We start from the raw sequence: 24,655 nt of genomic DNA, 5'->3' as shown, positions 1-24,655 counted from the left end.
GCCTCAAAACATCAAATCAATACAATAATAATAATTGGCTGAACGGGAGCCAATAGTCAATAGCTGCAATTTTAATAACGCGGCCACAGAAGTGCCAGTTTTATACAGTAAGGTGTAAAAGTGTGCAGTTTTCAAATGTGCAGGGTTCCCGCCGTGGTTTCAGAGGGACGCATTTGTGGGGTGGCACACGAGGCAGCTATTTGCAGCATCAGTGAAGCTCAGCATCAGTTGGCTTTGCATCTCAAGTTGGTATTTGTAAAGAAATTAAGGGAAAATCCGCCTGACAGTTTTCCTGATGTGCGGTTCTCATTTCCGCTCGGGATTTTAAGGTCTTTCGATCAAATCGGAAGTAGGTAGTAGAACAGTTAGCACACATACATGTCTGTTTTTACCGATGCTAAGGTCATACTAGCCGACGGATCTGCGGCACCTGCTCATATAAACCTCAGAACAGCATGCATGACGTGCAGAGCCATGCAGACCTGGTTTTAAAATCCTTGGAAACCAGTATGATGAGACATAACAATACAAAGCTCTCATACATTTAAAATGTAGGTTTGTGCTGTTAATGTTGATGCAATTTGTAATTCTGATATTGAGGTTTTCTAAAAAAAAAAAAAACAAACCCAAAGCTGACTAAATAAAAATAATAAACATCATTTTTTTCCCCCATCAATGCACTTAAGAAGAGGTTAGTCCTCTTCCCCTGTTGTATCCTTGCACAACAGAGTTTTTCTTTTTTAGCAGGTATGAGAAATAAATCTTGTCTTTGTGTCTTGTAGGGAGTGTTGCACCCACATGGGCAGCGTTCTGGCTTTGTCTTCCAGTCCGGGCCATCAGAACTGGCCTTTCTCCACAGACCCACCTCCTTCCCGCTGGGACGCACACCCTGCTCACTGGGACAGTCCACCGCGCTGGGAGAGGAGGGATGGCCGCCTTCCCAACCCAGGCAGCTTTCACTCGTTGCACAGGAGCTGCAAAGGTATCACTGGTTAACATAGGAGAAGTGAGGAGTAGGGCTGGGCCATATTATACCGTTCACGGTAATACCGGTATAATGTTAGGCAACGATAGGAAAATGAAATATCGCGATAGAATGGGAGTAAAACGCGCATGCGCAGTGCCTTTGTTTTCATACGCACATGGCCGATTGTTGAGTGAAACAGATGAACCAGAATTGGTTTGTAAAAATGGTGCAACTTCCGTGATGTGGAACTGGTTTGGTGTTTGTCCGTCAGATACACAACAAAGCACATTTTTTTGCAGAACATGCAAGCGGCCGTTGTTATTGTCATATTTGTCGGACTAAGATGCTCTTAAATCTGGGAGTAATCTGGGTCCTAAACAACGTATGCTTCAGGTCAAACGAACACTGCAGAATCACTGAGCGTTAAAAACTGTCTAAATTCTTTCATCTTTAATAAAACGATCAGCATTGCTGCTTTACCAGGTGTAACTATAAAGTTTAACTTCCAGGCATCCATGAAAACAAAAGTTATTACATTTAACGGAGTTAGAAGTTAGCAGGAAGCTAGCGGAAGTTAGCTCGCTAGTTTCGCTAGTTACCTAAGCATGATATTGCATGTTCTGACTGAGAGATTTCTGAAAAAAAATCAAACGTACAGCTCTGCTATCACTTCCAACATAAATGAAGACAGGAAACTAAACAGCAGTGACGTTTGTAGGGTTACTGAAGTTGGGCTAGCTGGTATATAATGATGTGCTACGTGATCGCTAGCGACACAGCTATGTTAGCATAACATAAACAGTGAAGCTGGAGGACGAACACTAACACTTTTCCACTTATAAAAGTTAACGTGAAGGTTCTTCATGGTTAGAGACAAATGCAATCGCATGGCAGGATGCTGTAAACGGACCAAACTTCAGTCAGGAGAACAACTGAGATAATCCATAACAACTGAGATAATCCATCCACAATACGAGGTTAGTCATTAATATACTGCAGCAACATGGGAATAGAGCAGCTGCCAGAGAATTCAACATTAATGAATCAATGGTACAGAAGTGGAGGAAGCAAGAAGAATGAGTTTAATAAAGTTTGATTTATCTGACTGCTTTGTTTCACTTAATGTGCCTTATAATCCCGTGCACCTTATGGTCCGAAAAATGCGTACTGCACACTGCAGTTTAATGTTGCAAAGCACCTCTTTTTAACTTCAGTGGATATTATACATGGTTATGCTCAGGATATGTCAGCCCATTTCTACTGGAAATGCCTTTTGGTTAAACTTTCAGCAAGGAATTTGCATTTGCACTGTTACATTTTTATAAAGCTTTAATGTACATAAAAACCAGCTTCTTGTTTAAGTGAAAATAAATGGAAGGTTGTCTTTTTGCGCTAGTAATGTTGTGGAGTTGTATTTTGTCTCGCATCAATTATATCATCGGTTATATCGTTATCGCAAATTTTCAAATATATATTGTGATAAATATTTTTGGCCATATCGCCCTGCTCTAGTGAGGAGTGCTCACCATGCTTAAAGTGAGGCAAAAAAGACGCTTCTTTCATTAGAGTTGCAACTGTTTTCCTGTAAGGTCAAATGTCAATTTCAATTTTACTTCTATTGCACTTCTAAAGCAGCAAGGTTAACCCAAGTTATTTTAAAGTTATTTAAAAAAAACAAGATAAAACCATGGATAAAACTCCATGTTTCCTTGTATAATGTGTGGTTCTAGCTACTCATAATCCTTTGAGGCTAAATAAAGCAGTCCTTATGTTTCTAAATTCTGTTACTAGCCGTGAACAGCTACAGAAATACAAATTCTATTATCTAAATGTTTCTTGACATGATTGGTTTTTTCCTCTTCAGATGTGTTTCCTCAACAGATTGAGGGTGTTAAGATGATACTGAATAAAACCCTGAGCAGCTTCTTCAAGGTGATTTTTTTCCCATTCACTTTAATTTAGATGCAAACAGTTTGTAGCATTTAAAGGTGATAATTATTAACCAAGGAATGTTTTCAGGTCAGCCATACGCTCCACCTCAGTGCTGTAAGTCCGTCGTATTATCGATTTCACGTGGAGCACCTGCAAAGTGACGACTATAGCAAAGACAAGGTCAGGCGTGAGTCATCACAAAGCTATCTTCATAATAAAAAAATTTAATGGTAACTGCGAGGGAGCTGCTGCCTTTTTGTGTTCACAACTCGCATTCTGTTCCTTTGTCAAATCTCAGGATGCTCCAGCGTTGATTGGGGAGATGGACTCCTCAGGTAGTCTGAACGCCCACGCTCTGCTGCATCTCACTGAGCGCGTGCGAGCCAGAACAGTGTTTCAGGTGTGATCATAACATCTGACGTCTGTAAACATGGCATTCATTCATTCATTCAGTTCCCTCCTACAGCTATTACAAATCTTGACACCTTTGACATCTTTCTTCAGAATATTTGTCTTTACTTTCTCTGTTTGTAATGTATAATGCTCCATGAAAGGATACCTGTTCTGTTTTCTGTTATAAACTTTATCGTTAGAGTAACATTTTTTGAACTGCTCAATGTGTTTTAGACCCAGCAGTCCCAGTTTGTAACGTGGCAATTTGAAACTGAGTACAGAGGGAACGATTTTACTGCTGCTGTGACGGTGGCCAACCCAGACATCCTCAGAGAGTCAGGTGAGAAATGGCAGGTGGAAAAATGAGCAGAGGATTAACCATCAGGGTCTGATCTATGGAAAGTTGGAGTCAGTGCTCTACACTGGAGTGATAGTTCCCCTCTTTCTAATGTGGACCTGGCAGAGGGTGTGTTTCAGCTTCAGGGGGATCATAGCCCTCACCCTACCTGCAAAGGTCTTTGCCAGGGTCCCAGAGAGCTAATTTATACACAAAGAGTCAGTCAGAGCCTTTCTATAATTACCCGCACTAATTAATGTTTGAAAAATGAGAACACCTGTTGAGGGAGGGCAGTTTAGATGCTTGGAAGGAGGTTGAAGAAGAAGGAATATGCCTTCTACAAGGGTGAACTGGTCTGTTAGGAAACTGCTGTGAGCTGTATGAGGTCCTGAGGACTGAGACTCAGGTGGAACGCAGGATTTATCCATAGGAAAGCTGCATCATTACAAACTATTCCACCTTACAAGCATCAGATCTGTGTGGAACAGCTGACCTGTACGATGTGTAGAAGAAACAACAAACTAATCTCAATCTTTTTTTAATAAAGATATTGTTGCTGTGCTCTTTTTTCTTACTTTTTCTGCAGAGTATAGCAGCTTATTAAAGTCAATATTACACATGATTTTCACATCAATAGCTGAATTTGGATGGACATTTTCAGTATATACTGTAGGACTCATAGATAGTTAGAGAGACGTTTTTAGAAAAGAAGAAACTACATAACTACAACTTTCACAAATCCTACACCAAATAACAATTTTTTTTACCCTGTAGCCATAAAAGACTGACAGGCCATTGTCGGCATAACTTTATAAGAGCAAACCTTAGTAAATCACATTTGTTTGATTTGTTTAAATATTTTCCCAGCATGTGTTGTAACCTCTATAATACATTTGCCAAAAGATCAGCGACCAAGTTACCTGCTGTGTCCCCACCTTTCAGCTACAAAACCGACACTGTGGCTACTCTCATTAAATCCTGACAGTAGTTTCTTAACCCTAAAAGAGGACTTTGTTGTAATGCAGTGTTAGGAAATCTGGTCCATGGACACAGTTATTTGTGCCCTTACTTTCATTAAATATGTATTTAGATTTCCTTCCAGAGCCTGCTGGGAGTCACAATACAACATCCATGCTGCCATTAGAGATACTTTTTAAAGTGAGCCGATGGATTTGCAGTGTTCAACATTTTTCGTCAAAATATGCAAAATGGTCCGCAATGAACGCGAGTGCATTCATACAGCTCTGCAGTGCCAGAGATCACTTTCATGTAGTGTGTTTTTCTTCTTCTCTCAGATGTAATATTGTCTGACAAAATGCTACCGTTAATATGTCTTGATGCATGCTCAATCATCCAGGTAAGGAAACCCCAAAAAGTTGATTCGGTTAATCTGGATGTTGTAGTTGAAAATGGCTACCAATAATAGGACTCAAAGATCAGCAGTGTCTTAGATTAATGTCTGAATTTTTCAGTATATAATACTGACTTTAATAATATTGTAGCATTACATGGTGTACAAGAAAAAATAAATAAACAATGGCAGTTGACATTGTTATATTCTAACTTCAATACATAGACGGGTCAGCTGTAACACAGATTTCAAGTTTACACGGTGGAATATTTGAATCCTGCACTCCGCCTGAGCTGTCAGATACGTTTGTAACTCTGACGGTAACTCTGTGAATAGCAGAAGAATTCAAATTCACCAGAGAATAAATAAGGGAGAGACATGGCATCAAAGTTAGATAGAGCACAGTCCCACAGGTTAAGAATGAAAAAGAGAAAATACATCCCAGGAGGCGAGAGCTAAAGGAACTGATGGACATGGTCAGACAGATGACTTATGTTCCTAAATTCAGCCTGACATTTTATCACTTTTGCTCAGTTATACTTTATTAATGTAAACTTGCTGCACTTGCTGTGTGCATGCACATAGATGTGTGCATGACCAGTCTGCTCCATTACTTAAGCAAAAAACACTCCACCTCTGGTCACAGGCTGCCCCAGTTCTTGTACATCTGTAGTGAGAGCTTACTCTGGATTATTGGCAATATGCGAGAATTTCTATGAGCAGCCATGGGGTGGAAGTTTGAGGGTTGGCAGGTCTCAGAGGTTTATCTCTGCTTTGCAGATCATGTCATTGATTTCAGGCGGTGGCCTCCAGCTTGCCCCTTGGGCAGTTTGCAGCTGAGTGTGAAGCGGTTGGATGAGAATTAGCTCCTATATGTCTGAGGCCATGGTTCTCAGCCAGAAAACAGAGGTGTGCCCACTTTGAGTTGGGAATGAGTCGTTGCCTCAAGTGGAGGGTTTTAAGTATCTCTGCATCCCCTTCATGAGTGAGAGGAGAGTGGAGTGACAAATTGATAAACAACTTGCCGTGGAGGGTGCAGTGATGTGAACGCTACACCAGTGTGTTGTGGAAAAGAGAGACATGAGCATGAAAGTGAAGCTGTCATAGGTGACTAAAGGAAGAGTGGAGCAGTGGAAGTGCTTCCTCCAAACAGCTTCTCGATTCACCCTGAGAAGCTTAGTCATTCAGGAGGGTAGTTACTCTTCCACATTAAAAAGAGCCAGTTAGGGTGGTTCAGGCATCTGAAAGGATGCCTCCAGGGCACCTCCTAGGTGAGGTGTTGCAGACGTGTCCTATTGGGACATGTCCCAGCTTGCTTGGGATCACTTAGTGTATCCACATAAGAGGTGGGGGAGGTGGTGTGGAGAAGCAGGTCTGGGCATCTCTACGTAGAAAGCTGCACAAGCTGACCATATCTTGGTCTCTTGTGTTCTGGGGGCCTCTGGATGTCTGGAGTTTTGATCTCCTCCATACCTGCTTCATGCCCTGGAGGACGGGGCAGTGGCCCCCCCACACCCTCTAGCAGATCATTACATGAAGGAACCTTTTAAAAACAAACGCGCTCATACTCACAGGTGTACACACAAGTGATCACACACACAAACTACACCTTTTTTGGCTCCTACCTCTAAGCACACTGTGCGCTGTCAATCGTACGTGCTGCACAATAATGTTTAATATTTAGTATTTACTGTCATATTCCCATATATCATTGTGATGTTGTTTATTCTATTACTCTCGTTTTCTTCTGCTTGTTTTCTTCTTTCTTTCTCAACAGGTGATCCAGGTGATCGATATATGTGGTTTTTTTTTCTGTTTATTCTGTTGGTTTTTGTTTTTTGCCCTTTTTCCCCGTCCCTCTTCTCAGCTGTTTTTCTTTCCCTCCTTCTTTCCCCCAATCAAGTCTGTCCCGTATTCAGCAAGTGAAAATAAAATAAAATAAACAATAAAAGGTGAATCAAATAGACCATTACGGCAAGGCTGGGATGGTCCATTTTGTAAAGTAAATCCGTTGGGCATCTTTCTTCGCCTTTAGACAATAATTCTGATGGCAAAAGAGCCAAACGGGACAGGCAACAAAACAAAAAAAAGAAAAAAGAAAGGAAAGCTGCACATGGACCTGAAAGAGTGGCAGGAAATAGATGGATGGGTGGATGTTGGCTTTTCTTTGTTATCCCACAACATGAGAAGAAAATAATTTAACACTTTTTCTGGTATTTTTCACTGATGTGCCCCTTGATGATTTTTCTGTTATCTTGCTGTGTGTTTTTCCTGGACAGTTATCCTGGTGGCGCATTTCCTGCAGAGCGTGTCTTCTGGGCTGGTGTTAGGAGGAGAGCTGGTCTACCATCGGGGACGAGCAGAAGAAGGAGGCATCCTTACTCTGGCTGGACAGTACTCAAGTGAGATGTTGTTTTTACTCATGAATCTGCCTCGCATATCATATTTTAACAGAGCTGGTATCATCTCTCCTTTGTTGAGCTTTGATTTAGCCACAGTGGGGGTGGTGGGTGGGTGTTCTGTCTCTTCATGCAGGACCAAACTGGGTGGCAACATTGAATGCTGGCAAAGGAGGTGCCCATGCAAGCTACTATCACAGAGCCAACAAACAGGTACAGCCAGTGCCACCCATAAGCGTAAACACCATTTACCTTAGTGGCATATCATTAATGTATGTTTGTGCTTTGCAGATACAAGTAGGGGTGGAGTTTGAAGCCAGTACCAGGACACAGGAGACCACAACATCCTTTGGGTATCAGATGGAGCTCCCAGAGGCTAATATGGTCTTTCGAGGTAAATTTCCTGATGTAACTTTGAGTCATGCGCGATGTTAACTATTATGAAAGCACAATGCATGAGTCTTTTGTTTCTGTGTGTGTATCCAGGTATGATAAACAGCCGGTGCATAATAGGAGGTGTGTTGGAGAAGCGCCTGACTCCTCTCCCAGCCACACTGATTATGGGTGCCTTTGTAAATCATAAAGGTGATAAACTGCAAGTGGGTCTAGGCATCAACGTGGGTTAATCATCAGCTAACCCCCGCTGGAATTACACTGGATATCCGTCCAGAGGCACGTTTCAGAGGCTTCATTAACAACGTGACCTTGCGAGACTTTTTCAGCCTCACCAAAACACTTCCTGTTTCTTTAAGTCACCTACCTCTCTAAGTGGAGGCGATGTTTGTCTGACTGAGTGACAACAAGAGGATTGCACTAAGAGGAGTGGATGAGCACCTCGAGTGCTCCAGTACAGTATGTGACTACACAAATGTTTCAGTCTCCCTAAACCCAAACTGTGCATCCACTCCTGGACACTGAACCAAAAGGATAAAAGGCATACAGTACTGTAAAGTTAAAATAAAGATTTTATATTATGGGTAGTCCTAAACAAATCTAATGGAAGTACACTGTATTAAAGAACAATAGTCTGTGAAGGTTCTCAGTCATCCAGGTCATCGTAGTCAAAGGAGCTTGCAAAGAAAAGCGTCTGGACTTCTTTAAGTTGCTTGAACAATAGTCTTTTTAATAGTCTTTTTAATGTTTTTGTTCATCAGCTATAATTTTAATAGACTATATACACAAGATGCTTACAAAAGATGTTTGCCCATCTAACAGGCAGTGATTGGTTTACATCAGCGCCAGTATCAATTAAAAACAAAGCTCATCAACTCACCTGCCAAAAAATTAAATTTTAGCTTGAATGTACAATCATTTGGTGCTCTCTAACCACGACACAAACAGAGAAAGCATTAAACTGAAAAAGTTCAGCGCTTACTCATAAAAAGACAGTCTGTGTGGGCTAATCTGCACACAAGCAAATGCTTAGAGGAGCATTCCAAATGGCAGCAAATGCTGAATCTGAGTATGAGTAAATGGGTCGGCTCACGTTAAAACGTCAGTAAGAACCTTAAAAAATATGCATGAGTAGGTGAATGTTTGTTTGATTGGGTACAGATCTTTTTTTTGTGTGTGCCGGCATATTATATAGTGTGCAATCCACACAGAGAAAGGTGCTGCTTCATACTGTATATAGTAATTTAAGGTTCTGAGGGTTGAGAAAGAGGCTATGCACCAAGTCTGCTGATTGAGGACTGCGCTGTATGTATACTGTATAGATGAAGGCATTTGGTAACACTGACTGTATGCAACCTGCACTACTCGTACTGCGTTCGAGCATTTACGGTCCTCTTCAACTGGGAAATGTTGCATATATATGATTTATTCATTATATAAAGTCAGCACGGAGAGAAATGGAAGGGATGGCTATCTTTTTGAACTTAATTTATTAAAGATGTTATTTCTGTCATTGTTTCTTTTGACTGTATGTCATGCATTTCAACAGACAGTTACCTACCTACAGTAAGTCTGAACCTAAACTCAGCACCAAGGTACCTTTTTACGTCCTGTTGCTTATTCATAGCTCAGCAAGACACAAACACGAAAGCCAGATAATTTTCACTTAAATCATTAGAGCTGAAGATTGCAGATTCATTAAGAATTTGCTTAAACTGAACATTTTCCACTCTCGGATCAACATGCAAATATTCCTTCCCATTAACTTCCATTAAGTTGTGATGATTTTCCCTGATATACTGTTTTAGTGGTGGATGTCCCTTTTAAACAAGGCCAAAGTTTTAAATACCAAAATCTGCACAAAGATAGATGGAAGCCCAGACCTCAGACTGCAATAAGACGCTACATTTTGGGAAAAAAAATTTCTGTGTTTGATTTTGGATGATGGCTATGAGAGTGAATACCTTTTAATATGCTTATGGAAGGCACACAGCTCATGCTGACAGCACAGAAATCCCACTTTCTGTTTGTCAGGGGCAGCTAGTCATAAGAAAAGTGGGTTCAAAGGAGAGGGTGTGTTGTGAGATTGCACTGAGGTCTAATGTGTGTGAGATTTAAAAAAAAAAGAAAGATTGTTTTTGAACTTTGAATAATGTGTAACATAGTAAAGGATAAGACCTGAAAATGATAGGTCCTTTTTAATCTCTTATTCCTTCGTATTTGCATGCTGCCTCTAAAAATCTTGTAAACTTTTGTCTTTAACCTCCTAAAATCTGAACTCTTCCACGGCATGCATTTTTAATTTCTCTTTGATCAAAAAACAAAGAATTACCAGATTTTCTTTTTATCTGATTTTTGTTTCTAAGAAAAATGAGAGCCACATATGAGCATATTCGTTTAAAACAGTAGCAGTATAATGTCCTCGTAAGTGGATATCAGGCTCTTGTAGAGCAAACTTGAGTACTTTGGTCTAAATAACTCAAAATGTAATGTCCACATATGTGGACGCCAGGTTTTAGGAGGTTAAAAAACTAGAAGTGACTTAAATAATGCAAGAAAAGATGATAACATATCCAACACTCAGTTGAGACTTTTTTTTAATATAAAGTATGAAATTAATAATACACTGTATATACATACATACAAATATAGGTATGTAAACAAGTCACTTGTTGCTAATATGGCATTAGTGTCCATTATCTGGCCACAAAAGACAGAGTGGCAAAGAAAATTGCGGATAGTGTCCATTTAAACCTGGGAGTCTTCTTGCTGTTATATATCTTTGAAAAAAGAGAGGAATCCTTTCGATCCTTCTCCCTTCATTCTCAAAGACCTGCTTCTTTGGAGTCCTGTAGCACCTTTTTCTTGCTGGCTCTCTTTCTTCCTCTCCTCCTCCCTTTGCTGAACCTGTTGATTTATCACCACCCGCATGTCCTCCTGGAGCAAGAGCAAAGGTTCAGATTACAAACGTATAATAATTTTTTAAAGTCCATTTTTCCAAAAGAGACTATCTGTAGTTTTGTATCCAGGTACACAAACCTGCCAGGCCTCCAGCTCTTGAGACAGCGCCACCTTCTGCTTGATGGTGTTGAGAAGCTGCTGAGTTAGTGATTCTTTCTCTTGACGCACCGTGACCAGTTCACTTTCTAAGGACCTAAATGGAAATTTTAAAAACAGATTTATCTTAATAAAATCTAAATAAAATTGAGAGAAACTAAACTAATCAGCATAGCATTACCTGTAGCTTGGCTTTCCTGAACTGCGGCCACACAGCTGAATTTCCTCCCTCAGAGACTCGAGTTCTTCTCTCTGACCTTCAAGCTGATGTGTAAATACATCACTCACATTGATCAGAACATTGCATATTAGAGCATGATTGGCCTCCAAAATAAATGTGATATTATAAAGTCGTGCACAGATAAAAGCTGAGCAGAGAAAAATAGGCTACATAATGTCACACAGTTAGCCTCAAATCGTCACATCACACACGTCTTCACAATTTAATCAACACATGTTGATTAAATTAATCCAAACTTAAACATACTGATTCTATAGCACATTATTAAAAAATGTAATTCCGTGACTTCAGTTGGTGCTTCCTATATTGTCTGTTTTTGCTAGACAAATCAGCAAATATGTCTTTTTCTATTCCTGCAGCAGTAAGGACAGTATATACAGCATACAGTTTCACTGACCTGTTCTTTGAGTGCCTGTATTTCTTCATCTCTCGCTTGCAGCACTGTGGAGTGAGCTAGAAGAGCCTCTTTAGCCTGTAACAGGAGAGATATACACCGCATCACAAAAAGTCAGAGGGGTCCAACACTTAACTAGGCATTTGTGCTGTTAATGCAAATTTGTCCTGCAAATATGTTGCTTTTTTTGGCAGACTTGTGCACTATATGGGCGAGATTAATGTATAAGCAAGGTAAATTTGAAAAAGTGAGATTTTTTCAGTGTGGAAAAGGACTCTTTTTACCTGCCTAGATCACCACATTCACTTATGCTGAATACATAAGCTGATCTGTACCAATTTATGTCAGTGTTTTCTCAAAAACGCTTGGACGCTCACAACAGATGGCTGAAAAAGTAATATGCACTAAGATGAAACAGCTAGGGGAACATTTTGCAACTAATTGGGTTAACTGGAAAACAGGTCAGTAAAAGACTGGGTTTAAAAGAGAATGTTTTAGAGAGACAAAGTTTCTCAGGAGCAAACAAAGGCAGCGGTCACTAATCTTAAAAATACTGTGCCTACAAATTCATAATAATGTTTGTCAGTGTAAAAAAGTGAAGACATCATCAGCTACAGAACAATAAAAAGGTTCAGTGAATCTGGAGAAATCTCTGTGCTCAAGAGACAAAAATCAATATCGGATGGATCATGTAAACATACACGAGTACAAGGATTATCCAGACAAGCTTTGGTACACAGGATCGGTACACACTGACTTAGACTGTGGAGTTACTCGGTGGGTGTGTTTCTGTGGGCACCTGTGACTGCTGAATTTCACTCAGCAGAGACAAAGGTTCTGCTTGTGTCCTGTCCAGGATGCTGTCTTCATCCAGGTTCAGAGCTTTTTGCTGTAGAGAGCGATTCAAGGTGCGCAACTCAAACACCACTCCCTGCTCCTGCTCTATCTACACACCAAGCACATGCACACACACAGATCGAGAACGTGTTAGTGACCTCTGCTTGTGATGAGCAATGCTTCCTGCAACAGATATAACTGCCTCAAGTTTCATCGGTCAACACCACGGCTGATCCTAAATATGCCTCCGATTTATTGCTCACCTCTGCTTCTTTCTCTTTGAGTTTCATCTGCATTTCTGACAGTCTGTCTCTCAAGCGCTCTCGCTCCATGTGAAGTCTTTGGTTGTCTTCCCCTGAAGCTTTTAGTTGCGTCTCCATGTGTGACCGCCGCTCTTGCAAAACTCTGTTCTGTATGAGAAGGATCAAAAGGATAGACTAACAATATAAAAGCTGTTTTAGCATTGTCAGCCCAGATGTCACCCCAAAGCCTACTTCCTGCACACCTCGAGGTTGTTAAGAGGTTTATAAAATCAGCATCCTGATTGTTGGTTTACACCTCAACTGAACATTTTAAGAATTTTCCACTATTTCTCGTTACAGTTATTTTGTAACCAGATTTTCATGCTTCATGATGACACAAATTATTGTGACTGAAGGCTTGTCAGACCTCCATGACGTTAAGAATTTTACTTATTTTTGCTGGTATTTAGTCTCAAGCCAGACTCAAATTATCCGAACATGAGATTTGATTTTAGCTTATGCTATATGAAAATTGACTCCCAAAAGATGTGGTTTGTGGACTTTTCATTGCGAACTTAAGACTTGCCTCTAAAAAGCAGGTCTTGTACTTTCATGTGGTGCTACTGCTGCTCTTTGTGCTTTTTGGGTGTGCTGTTCATAATAAAACCAAAACTTTTGTGTATGCAATGTTTTACTTATGGGTTTACCTCTGCTTGTATGTTTTCTAACTGTGTAAAGCTGATGTTTCGGCTAAAAGATGATTCTTCCATTTCGTCTCTGATGGTACGCAGTTCAGTCCTCAAGGAATGCTCCAGTGTCACAGCCTAGATGTGTGAGAAATGGGAAGGTGAGAAAGGTGTGAATAATAAAGGTAGGACTATCTAAACCTGTTAGTCTGCATTTTCCTGTGATGCAACATACGTGCAGAGATTCACTGATCCATTAAAACAAACCTCTGCCAGCTGCTCAACCAGTCTCTGGTTATGGTTGGCTAACTGGATCATCTGCTCGCTTTCATCTTTTCGCCGGTCACGCCCTTGACTCTGATGTTTCTCCACCTCAGCCCGCAGAGTTGTTAAATCAGCAGTTAGCTCCGCCTCCCTCTGTCCAAATGCCAGTTCATTCATCTCCAGCTTCCTCTGAAGAACGTGCTTCTCCTGCTGTAAAGCCTGTATTAAACACCATATGAACCAGCTTCAATAACCAGACTTTCCTGATGACATGAATGGTGACTCCAGTCCTGGACATGGCAGTGTGACAGCAAGCCAGCGTGCTCAATAGGAAGACTCAGAAAAAAAAGGTTACATGTAATCAAAAACATTCAAAGAACATTTAACATTGTATTTCATGAAAAATACTTTTCTGTTTATTTCTCTGTGCTTGTCGATTCTGCACTGGGGGCAGATTTATTAATTAAAAAATTAAAAGCTGTAAAAACAGTATAACTAACACAAAGCCACATGAACCTGATATATGGTGAAGATCTACTTAAATGACTTCTGCTAAAGTTAAATGTACTTAACTCACATTAAGTTGGAGCGCATGCAGGTTAAGTAATGCATACTTATCAGGAATTGGAAGCACCGTGTTATGTCCCATACATTGCACTGTAGTGCAAAGTACTGAAAATTTTTGGTATCATCTGATACCAAGTAAATAAAAGGCCAGTATTGTTGATACTGATACTGATACTTTAATTCTGAACACATTTTAATGACCACTTAAATCACTGTGATTTTTACTTTGCACAATTATTTGTTGACACAATAAAACACACCTTTCAGCTTTGCATGTATTTTAAAACCTTTTTAGAGCCCTGGGATGTAAATTTGCCTGTCTCTAAAGCGCTTTGGGTCAGCTTCTGTTTGAATGTGTTATAGGCTATAAATAAAACAGACACTACAGTCAACACAAAAAGGTCGAGCCATTTTTCATAGTGCATGTTTGGGGTATATTTTCCAAAAATATGTTTAACCCAATTGAGAAGGCTACATACTGAACTTAGAGGATTGAAACAATACATTGATCTCATCACTCTAGTATCAGTCCGATACCAGTAGCGGCATTGGTATCGATACTAACGATATTTAAATTGATTGGCTCACCTCTAATGCAGTTGCAGAAACACTATTTGGAATAACAGTGGATTAAGAAATCATGACATGATGGCTGCCATGTAATCATGGATCATTATCATAGCCAGCATAAAAGATTGTTGTGGCTGTAGAACATTTGATTACATAACTGGGTAACTGGGGGACATAGCTGATGTCACATGCTTTGACCATTTTTAATGATTAGACTGCATACTAGAACTAGAATGATAGAATTAGCTTTGTACTGCCACATTTAATGTTAAATGTATTGTTATCTCTGTAGAGAAAAAACAAATGGTTTAAATACTTTATATATAGATAAAATCTATCTATATATCTATTTCTGATAGCATTTTCACACTGTGTAACTTAAGTTATTTTGTAAAGCAGTAGTCAGTAATGGTATGTCTGCAAGTCCCTTGGTGATCTATGGCAGCTTTATGAGACAAAGTTAGCATTAGCTTCCTAACAGCTAACCAGATATAATCTCCTTCAGCACAGTGAAGTGATTTGCCAGCTAAAGGCATTGCATAAGTTTCAGTCTGCGGTTATACATTGTTGGAGCTCTTTCTCCTCCAGTGGGGGTGGTTATCATGGTTGCATTGTCTCCTTGCAATCTGACAAATCTTCTGCCCACAGGTGGAATGACTGTGCACTGCAGGCCACATCCAAAAGTTTTGCCTTCATGCAGCGATTTGCTTGTAATTTTAGCTAATCTTACTTCCCATTTCATTTTGTGTAAAAATGTGTTTATCAAATATGACCTTTTGGGAGATTAAGGGACAACAGTAGCTTTAATCTTACCTCCAGCTCCCTTTCCCTCTGCTCCAGAGAGGCTGCCAGCTCCTCATTCTTCTCCAGTAAAGCCCGTCCCAGCTCAGCAGCTAGAATCAGGTCAGTCTCTATGCCTCCTCCACTGTCAGTGCTTCCAGGGGAGGATGTGGATGAGGGGAGACCAAAGGAGAGCGAGACCGAGGAGGAGGGAGAGAGAGGAAAGAACGAGTCCTCCAAGCTGGGTGAGGGAAGACTGTTTTTGCTGAACATAGCTGACAGTTGAAGGATCAGTTAAAAAGTACTATCCCAAGTCCTGCAGTTGTGATTCAGTCTCTCTTCAGTGGAAGAGAATGGATAGAGAGTCAGGACTTTCTGTTTCCTGATGGTTTAGTTTACAGGTGTTTGGGTTCCACTTTTGTTATCCAGAGTATTCCTTGTGCTTCAGTGTGTGGTCCCAGTGCTTATATCATTCACTTCTTCTTCTCTTCTGGTCTTTACCGGGACATCTTTGGGCAAGAAAAGACATTTAATAACACAGAAAACCTTGTGTGAATATCACACTAGCTGCTTTCTGGTAACATAATCCAGCATGGCCTAAAAGGAGATCTTTTGTCTGACAGGTGCTTTTGTAGCTCTGACCGAAACACCAACCTGCACTATTATCATTGTCTCCTCCCTAAATTCCAGAGGCACTGTGAACTGCTACTTCTTGTGATCGCTACAATGTGTTGAGTATTTCAAGTAGACTCTTAAGTAATACGTTTAGGTCAAATTATCAATAAACAATCAGCATAGGCTTAGTCTTAAAAAAAAGCTTTTTGTTTGATAATTCAATGCTATCATGAATAATTCCCAGATTATTTTTATTCAAATTTAGACCGTATAAGCTGAATTTCAGTCACAGTGTAGCAGTGTCAGTATCTGGAGTCTCACCAGCCTCAACTATCAAGTCTGTCACTATTTGCTTCTCACCTGTTATTACCTATTGGTATCATGAATCTGTGCTGACATGCTATTTAAAGTCCTTTAAAATACAAGTAATAAACTCAGTCCTACTTTATTGCCAGTACGACAGTTGACAGAATCCGTGTTAACCTATTTTCCACCAGACTTTGAAAAATGATAAGTTAGGTCTTACCTGACAGCTCTCTGCCACCGCAGGCTAACAGGTACAGTCTTCCTGTTTGGGAGTGTTTGCGCAAGAGAAGCTCAGCTGGTTTCCTTGGTAGTGGAAATGTTCATTATGTAAATAAAGCACATGGCTCCACCTACTGAGTTCCAAAGGTGAAGCGAGGGAAAAAGCAAGAGGAACTGACAGAAAGAACAGGGAATACTGGAAAAGTGGGGTAAAATTAATAGTTGCTGATTGGATATCAGGCAGTTAAACAAGGAAGTGATTAATTCTGGGGAATTCACTGGGGAGGGGTTTGCATTGCGTGACAGATGGAAAAGTCTAGGACACAAGCAGGGGTCTGTCTACTCCCCACCCCCTTTGCCCCATCCTGTTTACCTGCTTGAAGAATTTCAAAGGAGCTCTGTGTGTGCTCATGTGACGAAGGGTTGGGGGAAGAAGAAAAGGGGGACTGCTTCTGCTGCACCTTCATTTTAAGAGTGGCCAAACAGACTTACAAGAAGACTGAAAACCAGGACCTTCCCAGCTGAGAAAAAAGGCTTTTCCATCAGTAGGTACATTGACGTAAAGACATGGCTTTTGAACTGTGGTTTGCTCTTTCCCTGTGCCTTGTGTTGGGAACCTCTGAAGCTGGAAAGCAAATGCCTAAACTCTCTGACAAGAAACTCTGTGCTGACTCCGAGTGCAGCTGTAAGTATCAACTGTTTATTTTGCTTCGGAAAAAAAGGTCAGATTCATATCACATTATAGCTCATGACATTTGTCCCTGCACAGATCCTATCTTGATAGCTCGTGCACTGCAGGACTACTACCCTGGAGACTGCAGGTTCATCCCCATCAGGCAGGGGCAGCTTGTCTATGTTTATGCAATGCTAAAAGACAGAGGGAATCTCTTCTGGGCTGGCAGTGTGAGTAAAAGTGACATATTTATGTGGCTATAAATGGCCTGGGCACGGCTCTAACCATAAAACTGTGAAAACGTCACAGGCTTGGGCTTCCATGTGCAGCAAAGCATTTAAAAGTTTTGAATGTTATCAAACAAATGTTATCTGCGTCATCTTTTCCCAGGTACAAGACGCCTATTATGGACAACAGGAAGCTCGCATTGGCCACTTCCCCAGTAGCATAGTGGAGGAGACACATGCTCTCATGCCAGCCACAACTGAAGTCAAAACTACTGTAGGTGAACACACACACATGCACATGTGCATATGAATTATTTAGTGCTTTCTCCTGATTCAGTGTATCTTCTTTTTTCCAGAAATGGGACTTCTACTGTTACTGATAATACACTTCCCAAGAAACTTAACTTGATATGATGCACACTGCTGACAGTTTATTTTTATGCATCTAATAACATGAGCGCCAATAGAAGTATGCATAAACTCTGCACAGCAATGAGTGCATGTATTATTATGAAAACGTATTATTATAATTTCATGTCTCCATTGATGGTCTTGCTGTCTTTTGATGACTTAGACATCAGCAGCGGTTCTGCAGCCTTGCTTTGTTGACAGATGAACGATGTACATTGTCTGTAATGCTCCTGTTTATCTGAGGTTTTGCAGATAATAATAAAAGTTGTCCATCGTGTACTTACAAATGAAGGAAACACGACTTGTGCCCTCCTTTTCTCTGCTAAAGCTATTCCTTTTTCGTGAGCGTTGTGTGTCTTATCAACAGGCAATGTCAGATTGTAAAAACTGTTTTAAAAGCAGCAATGAAGTAAGAAATTTCAATTTATTAGAGGGGACTTTTGCATTGTTTAATAAATAAAGCGTGCCGCAAAGCATTTATCTGGTGCTTTTTGAGGCCAGGCTAAACCTTCATTCCTGAAAGCTCCAGTTCCCCAATATTAATAAAGTGTCTGAAAAAAAATATCAGCAGCTCTACATTCACTGTACATAACCACCCACACCTTTTGCTGCATTGTTGCATTGCACAGGTTCAACTAGTTACTGAAAACATTCTTCATAGATTTTCACATGATATCATCAAACACTTGCTGCATATTGGCTGCACATTCATGACGTAAATCTCCAGTTTCACCACATCCCATTGAGATCTGGTGACTGTGGAAGCTATTTGAATACAGCAAACCTACTGTTATGTTCAGGTAACAGGTTTTAGATTATTTAAGTTTTGCCACATGGTGTGTTATTCTTCTGGAAGCATAAGATGGGTACGCTGTCATAAAGGGATGGAAATGATCATTAACAGTACTCAGAAGGCTGTGCCACAGCATCCCCCAAATTGTTACACCACCAGCCTGAACAGATACATGGGAGGATGAATCCATGCTTTCACATTATTTACGTCCAATTCTGATCCTATTATTTTAGCTACACCTTTATACAGTGTACCTAATAACAGGGGCGGAGCGTGGGGGTGGCTTACTGGGCTTAAGCCCGGGTTGTTTTGTCAGAAGCCCGGGGTATTTTGGAGTGCAATTTTTTCATAGTTAGATGCCTGGCTGACAACTGTATAAAACAAAAAGTACACACAATATTCGAAGCACATAGTGCACACTGTGGGAATTTACGACTGTGCGTGAATCCCCCCCTGATATTGGTATGATCCAAGCTCAGGCACTAAGCTACTGAGCGAGGGGGCGGGGCAGCTGCTGCCCGTCAGTGCGCTGTTGGAGAGACGGAGCCAGCCATACTAAGGAGAGCTTAAGTTTGACCAGGTACCAAAGCAAATCATTCGTACCGTACAAATAATGTAAATATGACGGTGCATCACGAAAGATTGATATCAAACTGATCACTTGACCAATATTACGTTACTTGCTCTTCAAGTGAATCAACAAATGGCGAAATGAAAAGCCGAACAAATGCTATTTTTTTTAGAGATTCTTAGCTTACGTGTGTTTATTTCATATTTTCAGTTCTTACCCTCCCCGACTAAATCGGTTTCAGTTATGTACTGAAATATAAGAATGGACATTAGAGGGTTCTTTCAAAGAAAAACTCAGGTAAATGTTATTTTATATATTATGCTTTGTATGTTGTTCAGTATATTTGTATGCAAAACAAGAGGAATTTCAGTACACAGCAGGATGTTCACATTTGTAACCAGATATTTACACTTTAGGGAGAAAACATAAAACATTTTTACTGCACAACATCAATTTAGAGTAAACTTTTGTTTTAGATAAATATTGAAATATCTTTTGAATTAGTTAAATGTCACAATAAAGAGAGACAGAGCTTTCTGTTTTTTATCACTTTCATCAAATTTAGGAGTACATGTACACTAAGTTTATTGTTAATTAATAAGAAAACTCCAGACGATTCCATTCTGAGCTGAAGAAGCTTCTGATAGGTTAGTAGAGTCCATGTGAGTAAACAGGTGGCACAGCTGTGGATGCATATAAGGCAAAACACAGAGCCTGTTTCTGTGACATGGGAAAATCAAGAGATGTCAACCAAAACACCAGGAAAAGAACTGTGGAGCTCCATAAGTGTGGCTCAATTTTGAATACAATTTGGTGCCATTTGCAATTAAGAAATACAGACGATTTCTCTCTTTACTCTTAAAGTTAACAAATATGTTTTTTATATTTATCAATCTAAAAAAATAAACATTTAGTCTGATTTGATGTTACAATTAAAAAGTGTTTGTGTTTTTATCTGAAGAGTTTGTAAATATCTGTATATTTGATGATTGTCAGCACAAAGAGGGAGAGAGGAACAGAGAGGGAGATGGAGAATGAGGACAGAACAGAGATCAACAAGAGCAGGTGAGACACACATGTTAGTCAAATGGTTGTTTACCAAAAGTATCACCGTATCATAGGTACTCATGTATCTCATACCTAGTGTTTCTTTTTAGGTTTGTTATTTTTCAAATTCTATATTTATTAAGTTATGAAGGCTTGTTTGCACAACAAGGCTAAATAATTATATAAACCTTTCTCAATCTAAATATTGTACTTTGGTAAAATTAAAAAATAAATGTAGTGCAGGTCTATGATGATTTTTAGTGCTACTATCATCTAGTTCTGATTCTGGTTCTGTCTTGGTTAAGTCCCAAGTAGTGCTGATTTTGAACTGTTGTAGTCCTGTTTTAATTCTGGATCAGTTCTTGGTCTGGTTGAATTGGGGTTTAGTCCTCGTGTCTTGATACAGCCCTGATTTTGTTCTGCCTTGCTGCTTAATTAAAAAACTAGTTTAAGGTGTTCTGCACATGTGATATATATTTTTCCCTATATGAAGTCATTCTTTTTTGAACAAAACTCAAAACAGAGCCAATTAATCTTTCAGTCATTTCTACCCCCCCCCCCCCCCCCCCCCCCCCCAAGGGAAAAAAAATCCCACATGCATACTATCCTTTTGGGCTAAGCCCCGGGTGTTTCAAATGTCTGGCTCCGCCTCTGCCTAATAAAGTGGCAGCAGAAATCAAGACTATTAGATCAGGCAACATTTTTCCTTCTATCTTCCCTTCTTTTACTATTGTCCGTGTGAATTGTAATTGACAGGTGAAGGACCTAATATGGTTTTTTGCTGCTGTAATGGCCTGTATTTGTATAGCGCTTTACTAGTCCCTAAGGACCCCAAAGCGCGTTACACATCCAGTCATCCACCCATTCGCACACACATTCACACACTGATGATGGAAAGCTACATTGCAGCCACCCTGGGGCGCACTGACAGAGGCGAGGCTGCCGGACACTGGCGCCACCGGGCCCTCTGACCACCACCAGTAGGCAATGGGTGAAGTGTCTTGCCCTTTTCTTTGCTAGCTCCTTTGACTGTCTTGCCAAAGGACACAACGACCGAGACTGTCCGAGCTGTAGTTCATCTGCTTCTGATTCCTACTCTGAAACTTCAGCAGATCATCTGGACCATGACCATGAGTTCTTGCCATTTGATTGGCTGATCAATATTGATGTTAATGAGCTACTGAACACCTCATTAAGTGGTCAGTGAGTGTACGTTGTTATTTGAAATCCATTTGAGAACAGCAACACAATAGACAGAAGAAAACCTTGACAATGATTCAAAAACACACACAACCGACCTGTGAACTTGAATCTCCATATTTATTCTATTTGCTGTTGTCAGTGTTAATATTCCAAAAGGCTTAACAAAGATAATAGAGTTGTAATTCTTGCATCTACAAGTATAAATGCGCTCACGTACATTCACAATCATACTACCCTTAGCAGCTCAGAGGTCATGTTCCCCAGTGAAAAAGGGGCCCTGTCTGTTTCTCTCCTTTGTCCACAACTTTGCTTCTTGCTCATTCGCTCTCATTCTCTCAACACGCCTGGTCCCGAGGCCTTTGGTGGCTTTTTCTTCTTCTTCTGTTTATTTATTTAGTTTTTTTTTTTTTACTAAAAACAAACGGGCTGTCTGTGCCTCCAGAAAACCTCCTCACACATGCAGAAACCAATGCTCTTCCCACAGAATGAACACAGCACATTTGGCATCTTACTAATACCCGCTCACTCTGCTCTGTGTGCTGAAAATACATCTTTGGTTAGTGTGTTAGCACCTTTAATGGATAGTACTGATTAGTATTAGTATTTCTCTGCAGAACCAGTAGATGCTGCAAGCTTCTCTGGGTTCAGTTACTAACTAGCACATTTGCCACTGAAATTAAAGGTTGCTAGAGACATTGTGTTTCTCTAAATGCCTGATGGTGGTTATGAATTTGTCTTTGGAAATACTGTTACATGTGCGACTGTATTTTGCGTAGAAGCCTAATCTGTTTGTTTATGATAGGGAAATGAACTCTTGGGAGCTCAATATCCTGGAGCTCACCATGATGTGTCTATAAAAGCTGTACTGTCAAAAACAGACTGTTACACGAGCTCTACAGTTTTGCTGAGACAACACAATAATAGTGAGTTAGGGGTTAGGAACTGTTTTATTAGACAGCAGTTTTAGACATCTAGAACTGTATGACTACTCTATATATATGTACGGCACTGCCAACATAACAGACAATATAAAGGGTTAATAGTAAAGCAGCATCTGGTGCGTCAGGCTCTGCTCTACATTTTCTGTTTCTGTGTTCCATCTTCACAGGAAATAGGAATATTGCGCTCCGGCCCAGGAGATGACCGAGGTGCTGTGATTGTCAGTACACCATCACACGACAGACTGGAGGTGACCTCGGCACATGTCACACCAGAAGGAAGCCTGTACTTCCTCAGAAACTCTCTTGACACATAGCCGTGGTCATCCTGAAACAGAATTAGTGAGTGCATCAGAACAGTGTGGCTAAATTTATTTTCTGGTGTTAAATTTGCTCCTCTGACCTGTCTGTCTTCATGTTTGCCGTGTATTGTGATGAAATCATCACTAACGCTGACAGACAGCTCATCAGGGGAGAAATGCTTCACATCCACATAAATGACATAGCGATCCTTTTCCAAGCGCATCTAAATACATACAGTAGAGCAGTGAGTCAGCCTGGGATAAAAACCCATACAAATCTTGTTTAATGAAGGACTGGCACCTGAAAATTACACAAACACTCATGATATCAGTGGAGGTTTTGACTCTGATGATCATTAATCCAAACCTCACAAACGAAAGGCCATAAAACACTGACATTTGTGCGTAACTCCCATGATGTAATAATCTTAATTACACAGGTGAACTGTACTCTACCTCACTGTGTCCATTGTCGGGCCAGTTGAACCAGCGCATAAACAAAGGGCGCATCCAGGGGAAGGACCAGGAGAATGGCCACATCATTGGCCAGTCAGTGAGAGGTTCTGCCATGGAGAGGTCAGGAAATCGATGTGGGAACGCCCGGCGGTACCAGGGATACTGGATGGGGATATCCATGGTGAGATTCCAAGAGGGTTGTAATAAATGACGAGGCAGGCTGACTAGGTCTGATTTGGTTTGAGATGGGTGCTGCTGTGCTCTCCTGCACTGAATTTATAGGTCTTTCCCTCCCATCCAAGCCAGACTTTGCCTCTGTTCACCACCTCTGCACCTCCTCCCCTCCGTGACCTCCCATGCACACTTGCATATGGACTCTGCCAACAGCCTGATCTTTCTGGAACAATGATCTCAACTGTTTATCCCTCCATCACTCCCATTGTTTTATCTGTCTGACTGAGACTGGTTCTCTCCCTCGCCGTTACCCTCTATCTGTCCCTGTTCTCTCGGTCATGAGGTGACACTGGCTAGGAATACTGCTGACATCCTCCATGCTCATTCCCCAGGAAATGCTCCTGTCTGGTGTGTGTGTGCCTGTGTGTGTGTTTTTGTGAGGGTTTGTTTGAGGAATAGCTGCCAGAGCATTAGCCTGCTGTGCTCTGAGTGCCAGGAGCTTTAGGTTTGTGTGTGGAGTGGATGTGTGACTGAATGGGAACTGATGAGTTTGTAAGGGCCAGCATTAGATGACACTGTGCGTATCATTTTGCTATGAGCTCAGATGTAAAATATGAAGTCCTTTGCGTTGGTTGTGCCAATAAATTTCTTTCATCCTCCCAGTCATGTTAGTACTGAAGGCTATATGCATTAAATTATATCTGCAAGCATAGAGGTTCATCAGAGGCTTTTAAACCATCACACCATGAATTTTAGTTTTAGTGCTTTGCAGACCAAGCCCAGGCACTGTGCCTGAGCCAAAGACCAGTCCAATCAAAGCTGGAGTTTTTATCTATCATTAATATAAATGCCCAATATAAATGTTAGGTTTATGGACAGGTCGAAATGAATTCAAGTAAGAAAGCAATAAAGACACTCCAAGGTACTAAAGCATGAGCATGGCAGGTAGCAGTAAAAGCCCTGACTGTAGTGAATTAAAGGATTTGTATTTTACTGATTATAAATGAAAGCTTTGTAAGTGTAAGACATTATATGTTTAATCAGTCTTTGTTAAACTGTTACCTTTTTAAAACTGTCCAAAAGCTCAGCAGAAATATGTGCTGAACCTTTTTCTTTTCTTGCCCTTAAGGCCTTTCAGGAAGGCTCTCCAAAACGTGGTTAACGTTGTTTATCGCAAACTATAAGTTTTCCCTAAACACGGGAAACTAGTTTTCATTCTTAAACCCAACAAAAGAATAGAAAAGAAACAAAGAAAAAGACAGGAAATACGGTATCCACAAAGTCGGCCCTATTAGCGTCGCTTGTTACCA

At 40.5% G+C, this 24,655-nt stretch overlaps 4 protein-coding genes and 1 long non-coding RNA gene across 7 annotated transcripts; 3 read left to right on the top strand and 2 right to left on the bottom strand.

Annotated features, from left to right (window-relative positions):
* The first annotated feature begins 189 nt into the window (after positions 1-189).
* LOC147320568 (mitochondrial import receptor subunit TOM40B) lies at positions 190-9,285 on the top strand. Of its 2 annotated transcripts, none has more exons than XM_086308679.1 (10): positions 190-349; positions 783-982; positions 2,832-2,899; positions 2,987-3,079; positions 3,198-3,299; positions 3,527-3,632; positions 7,260-7,382; positions 7,516-7,592; positions 7,671-7,773; positions 7,866-9,285. In XM_086308679.1, the coding sequence occupies exons 2-10, from the start codon at positions 799-801 to the stop codon at positions 8,003-8,005; spliced, it is 996 nt and encodes a 331-aa protein (XP_086164805.1). In that variant the 5' UTR covers positions 190-349; positions 783-798; the 3' UTR covers positions 8,006-9,285. The 2 variants fall into 2 exon arrangements, with proteins under 2 accessions (XP_086164805.1, XP_086164804.1); XM_086308678.1 differs by lacking the exon at positions 190-349 and adding an exon at positions 408-551.
* A 1,073-nt stretch (positions 9,286-10,358) lies between these two features.
* bicdl2 (BICD family like cargo adaptor 2) lies at positions 10,359-18,670 on the bottom strand. The gene is made up of 10 exons (XM_086308675.1): positions 16,552-18,670; positions 15,444-15,919; positions 13,497-13,712; positions 13,251-13,367; positions 12,565-12,711; positions 12,264-12,410; positions 11,468-11,542; positions 11,011-11,093; positions 10,812-10,926; positions 10,359-10,709 (listed from the first exon to the last, which is right to left on the bottom strand). The coding sequence occupies exons 2-10, from the start codon at positions 15,681-15,683 to the stop codon at positions 10,545-10,547; spliced, it is 1,305 nt and encodes a 434-aa protein (XP_086164801.1). The 5' UTR covers positions 15,684-15,919; positions 16,552-18,670; the 3' UTR covers positions 10,359-10,544.
* On the top strand, positions 16,684-18,409 carry mia (MIA SH3 domain containing). Of its 2 annotated transcripts, XM_086308677.1 has the most exons (4): positions 16,687-17,235; positions 17,320-17,453; positions 17,614-17,724; positions 17,807-18,409. In XM_086308677.1, the coding sequence occupies exons 1-4, from the start codon at positions 17,118-17,120 to the stop codon at positions 17,828-17,830; spliced, it is 387 nt and encodes a 128-aa protein (XP_086164803.1). In that variant the 5' UTR covers positions 16,687-17,117; the 3' UTR covers positions 17,831-18,409. The 2 variants fall into 2 exon arrangements, with proteins under 2 accessions (XP_086164802.1, XP_086164803.1); XM_086308676.1 differs by lacking the exon at positions 17,807-18,409 and having other exon boundaries at positions 16,684-17,235; positions 17,614-17,760.
* A 483-nt stretch (positions 18,671-19,153) lies between the features above and the next one.
* On the top strand, positions 19,154-23,460 carry LOC147320565 (uncharacterized). The gene is made up of 5 exons (XR_015131275.1): positions 19,154-19,234; positions 19,436-19,522; positions 20,222-20,290; positions 22,584-22,755; positions 23,156-23,460. It is a non-coding gene; the product is annotated as an uncharacterized LOC147320565 (long non-coding RNA).
* Positions 21,394-24,387, bottom strand: LOC147320564 (alpha-crystallin B chain-like). Its single transcript, XM_086308674.1, has 3 exons — positions 23,172-24,387; positions 22,817-22,939; positions 21,394-22,741 (listed from the first exon to the last, which is right to left on the bottom strand). Exons 1-3 carry the CDS (start codon positions 23,349-23,351, stop codon positions 22,550-22,552), a joined length of 495 nt encoding a protein of 164 aa, XP_086164800.1. The 5' UTR covers positions 23,352-24,387; the 3' UTR covers positions 21,394-22,549.
* Positions 24,388-24,655: the final 268 nt, after the last annotated feature.

This window comes from Aulonocara sp. 'chitande type north' Nkhata Bay, linkage group LG10, assembly GCF_057382095.1.
Source record: "Aulonocara sp. 'chitande type north' Nkhata Bay isolate Kocher_YH1m ecotype deep benthic linkage group LG10, A_spYH_male_GT1.1, whole genome shotgun sequence".
In the NCBI taxonomy this organism is placed as follows: domain Eukaryota; kingdom Metazoa; phylum Chordata; class Actinopteri; order Cichliformes; family Cichlidae; genus Aulonocara; species Aulonocara sp. 'chitande type north' Nkhata Bay.
This window is presented reverse-complemented; position numbering and strand designations above follow the sequence as displayed.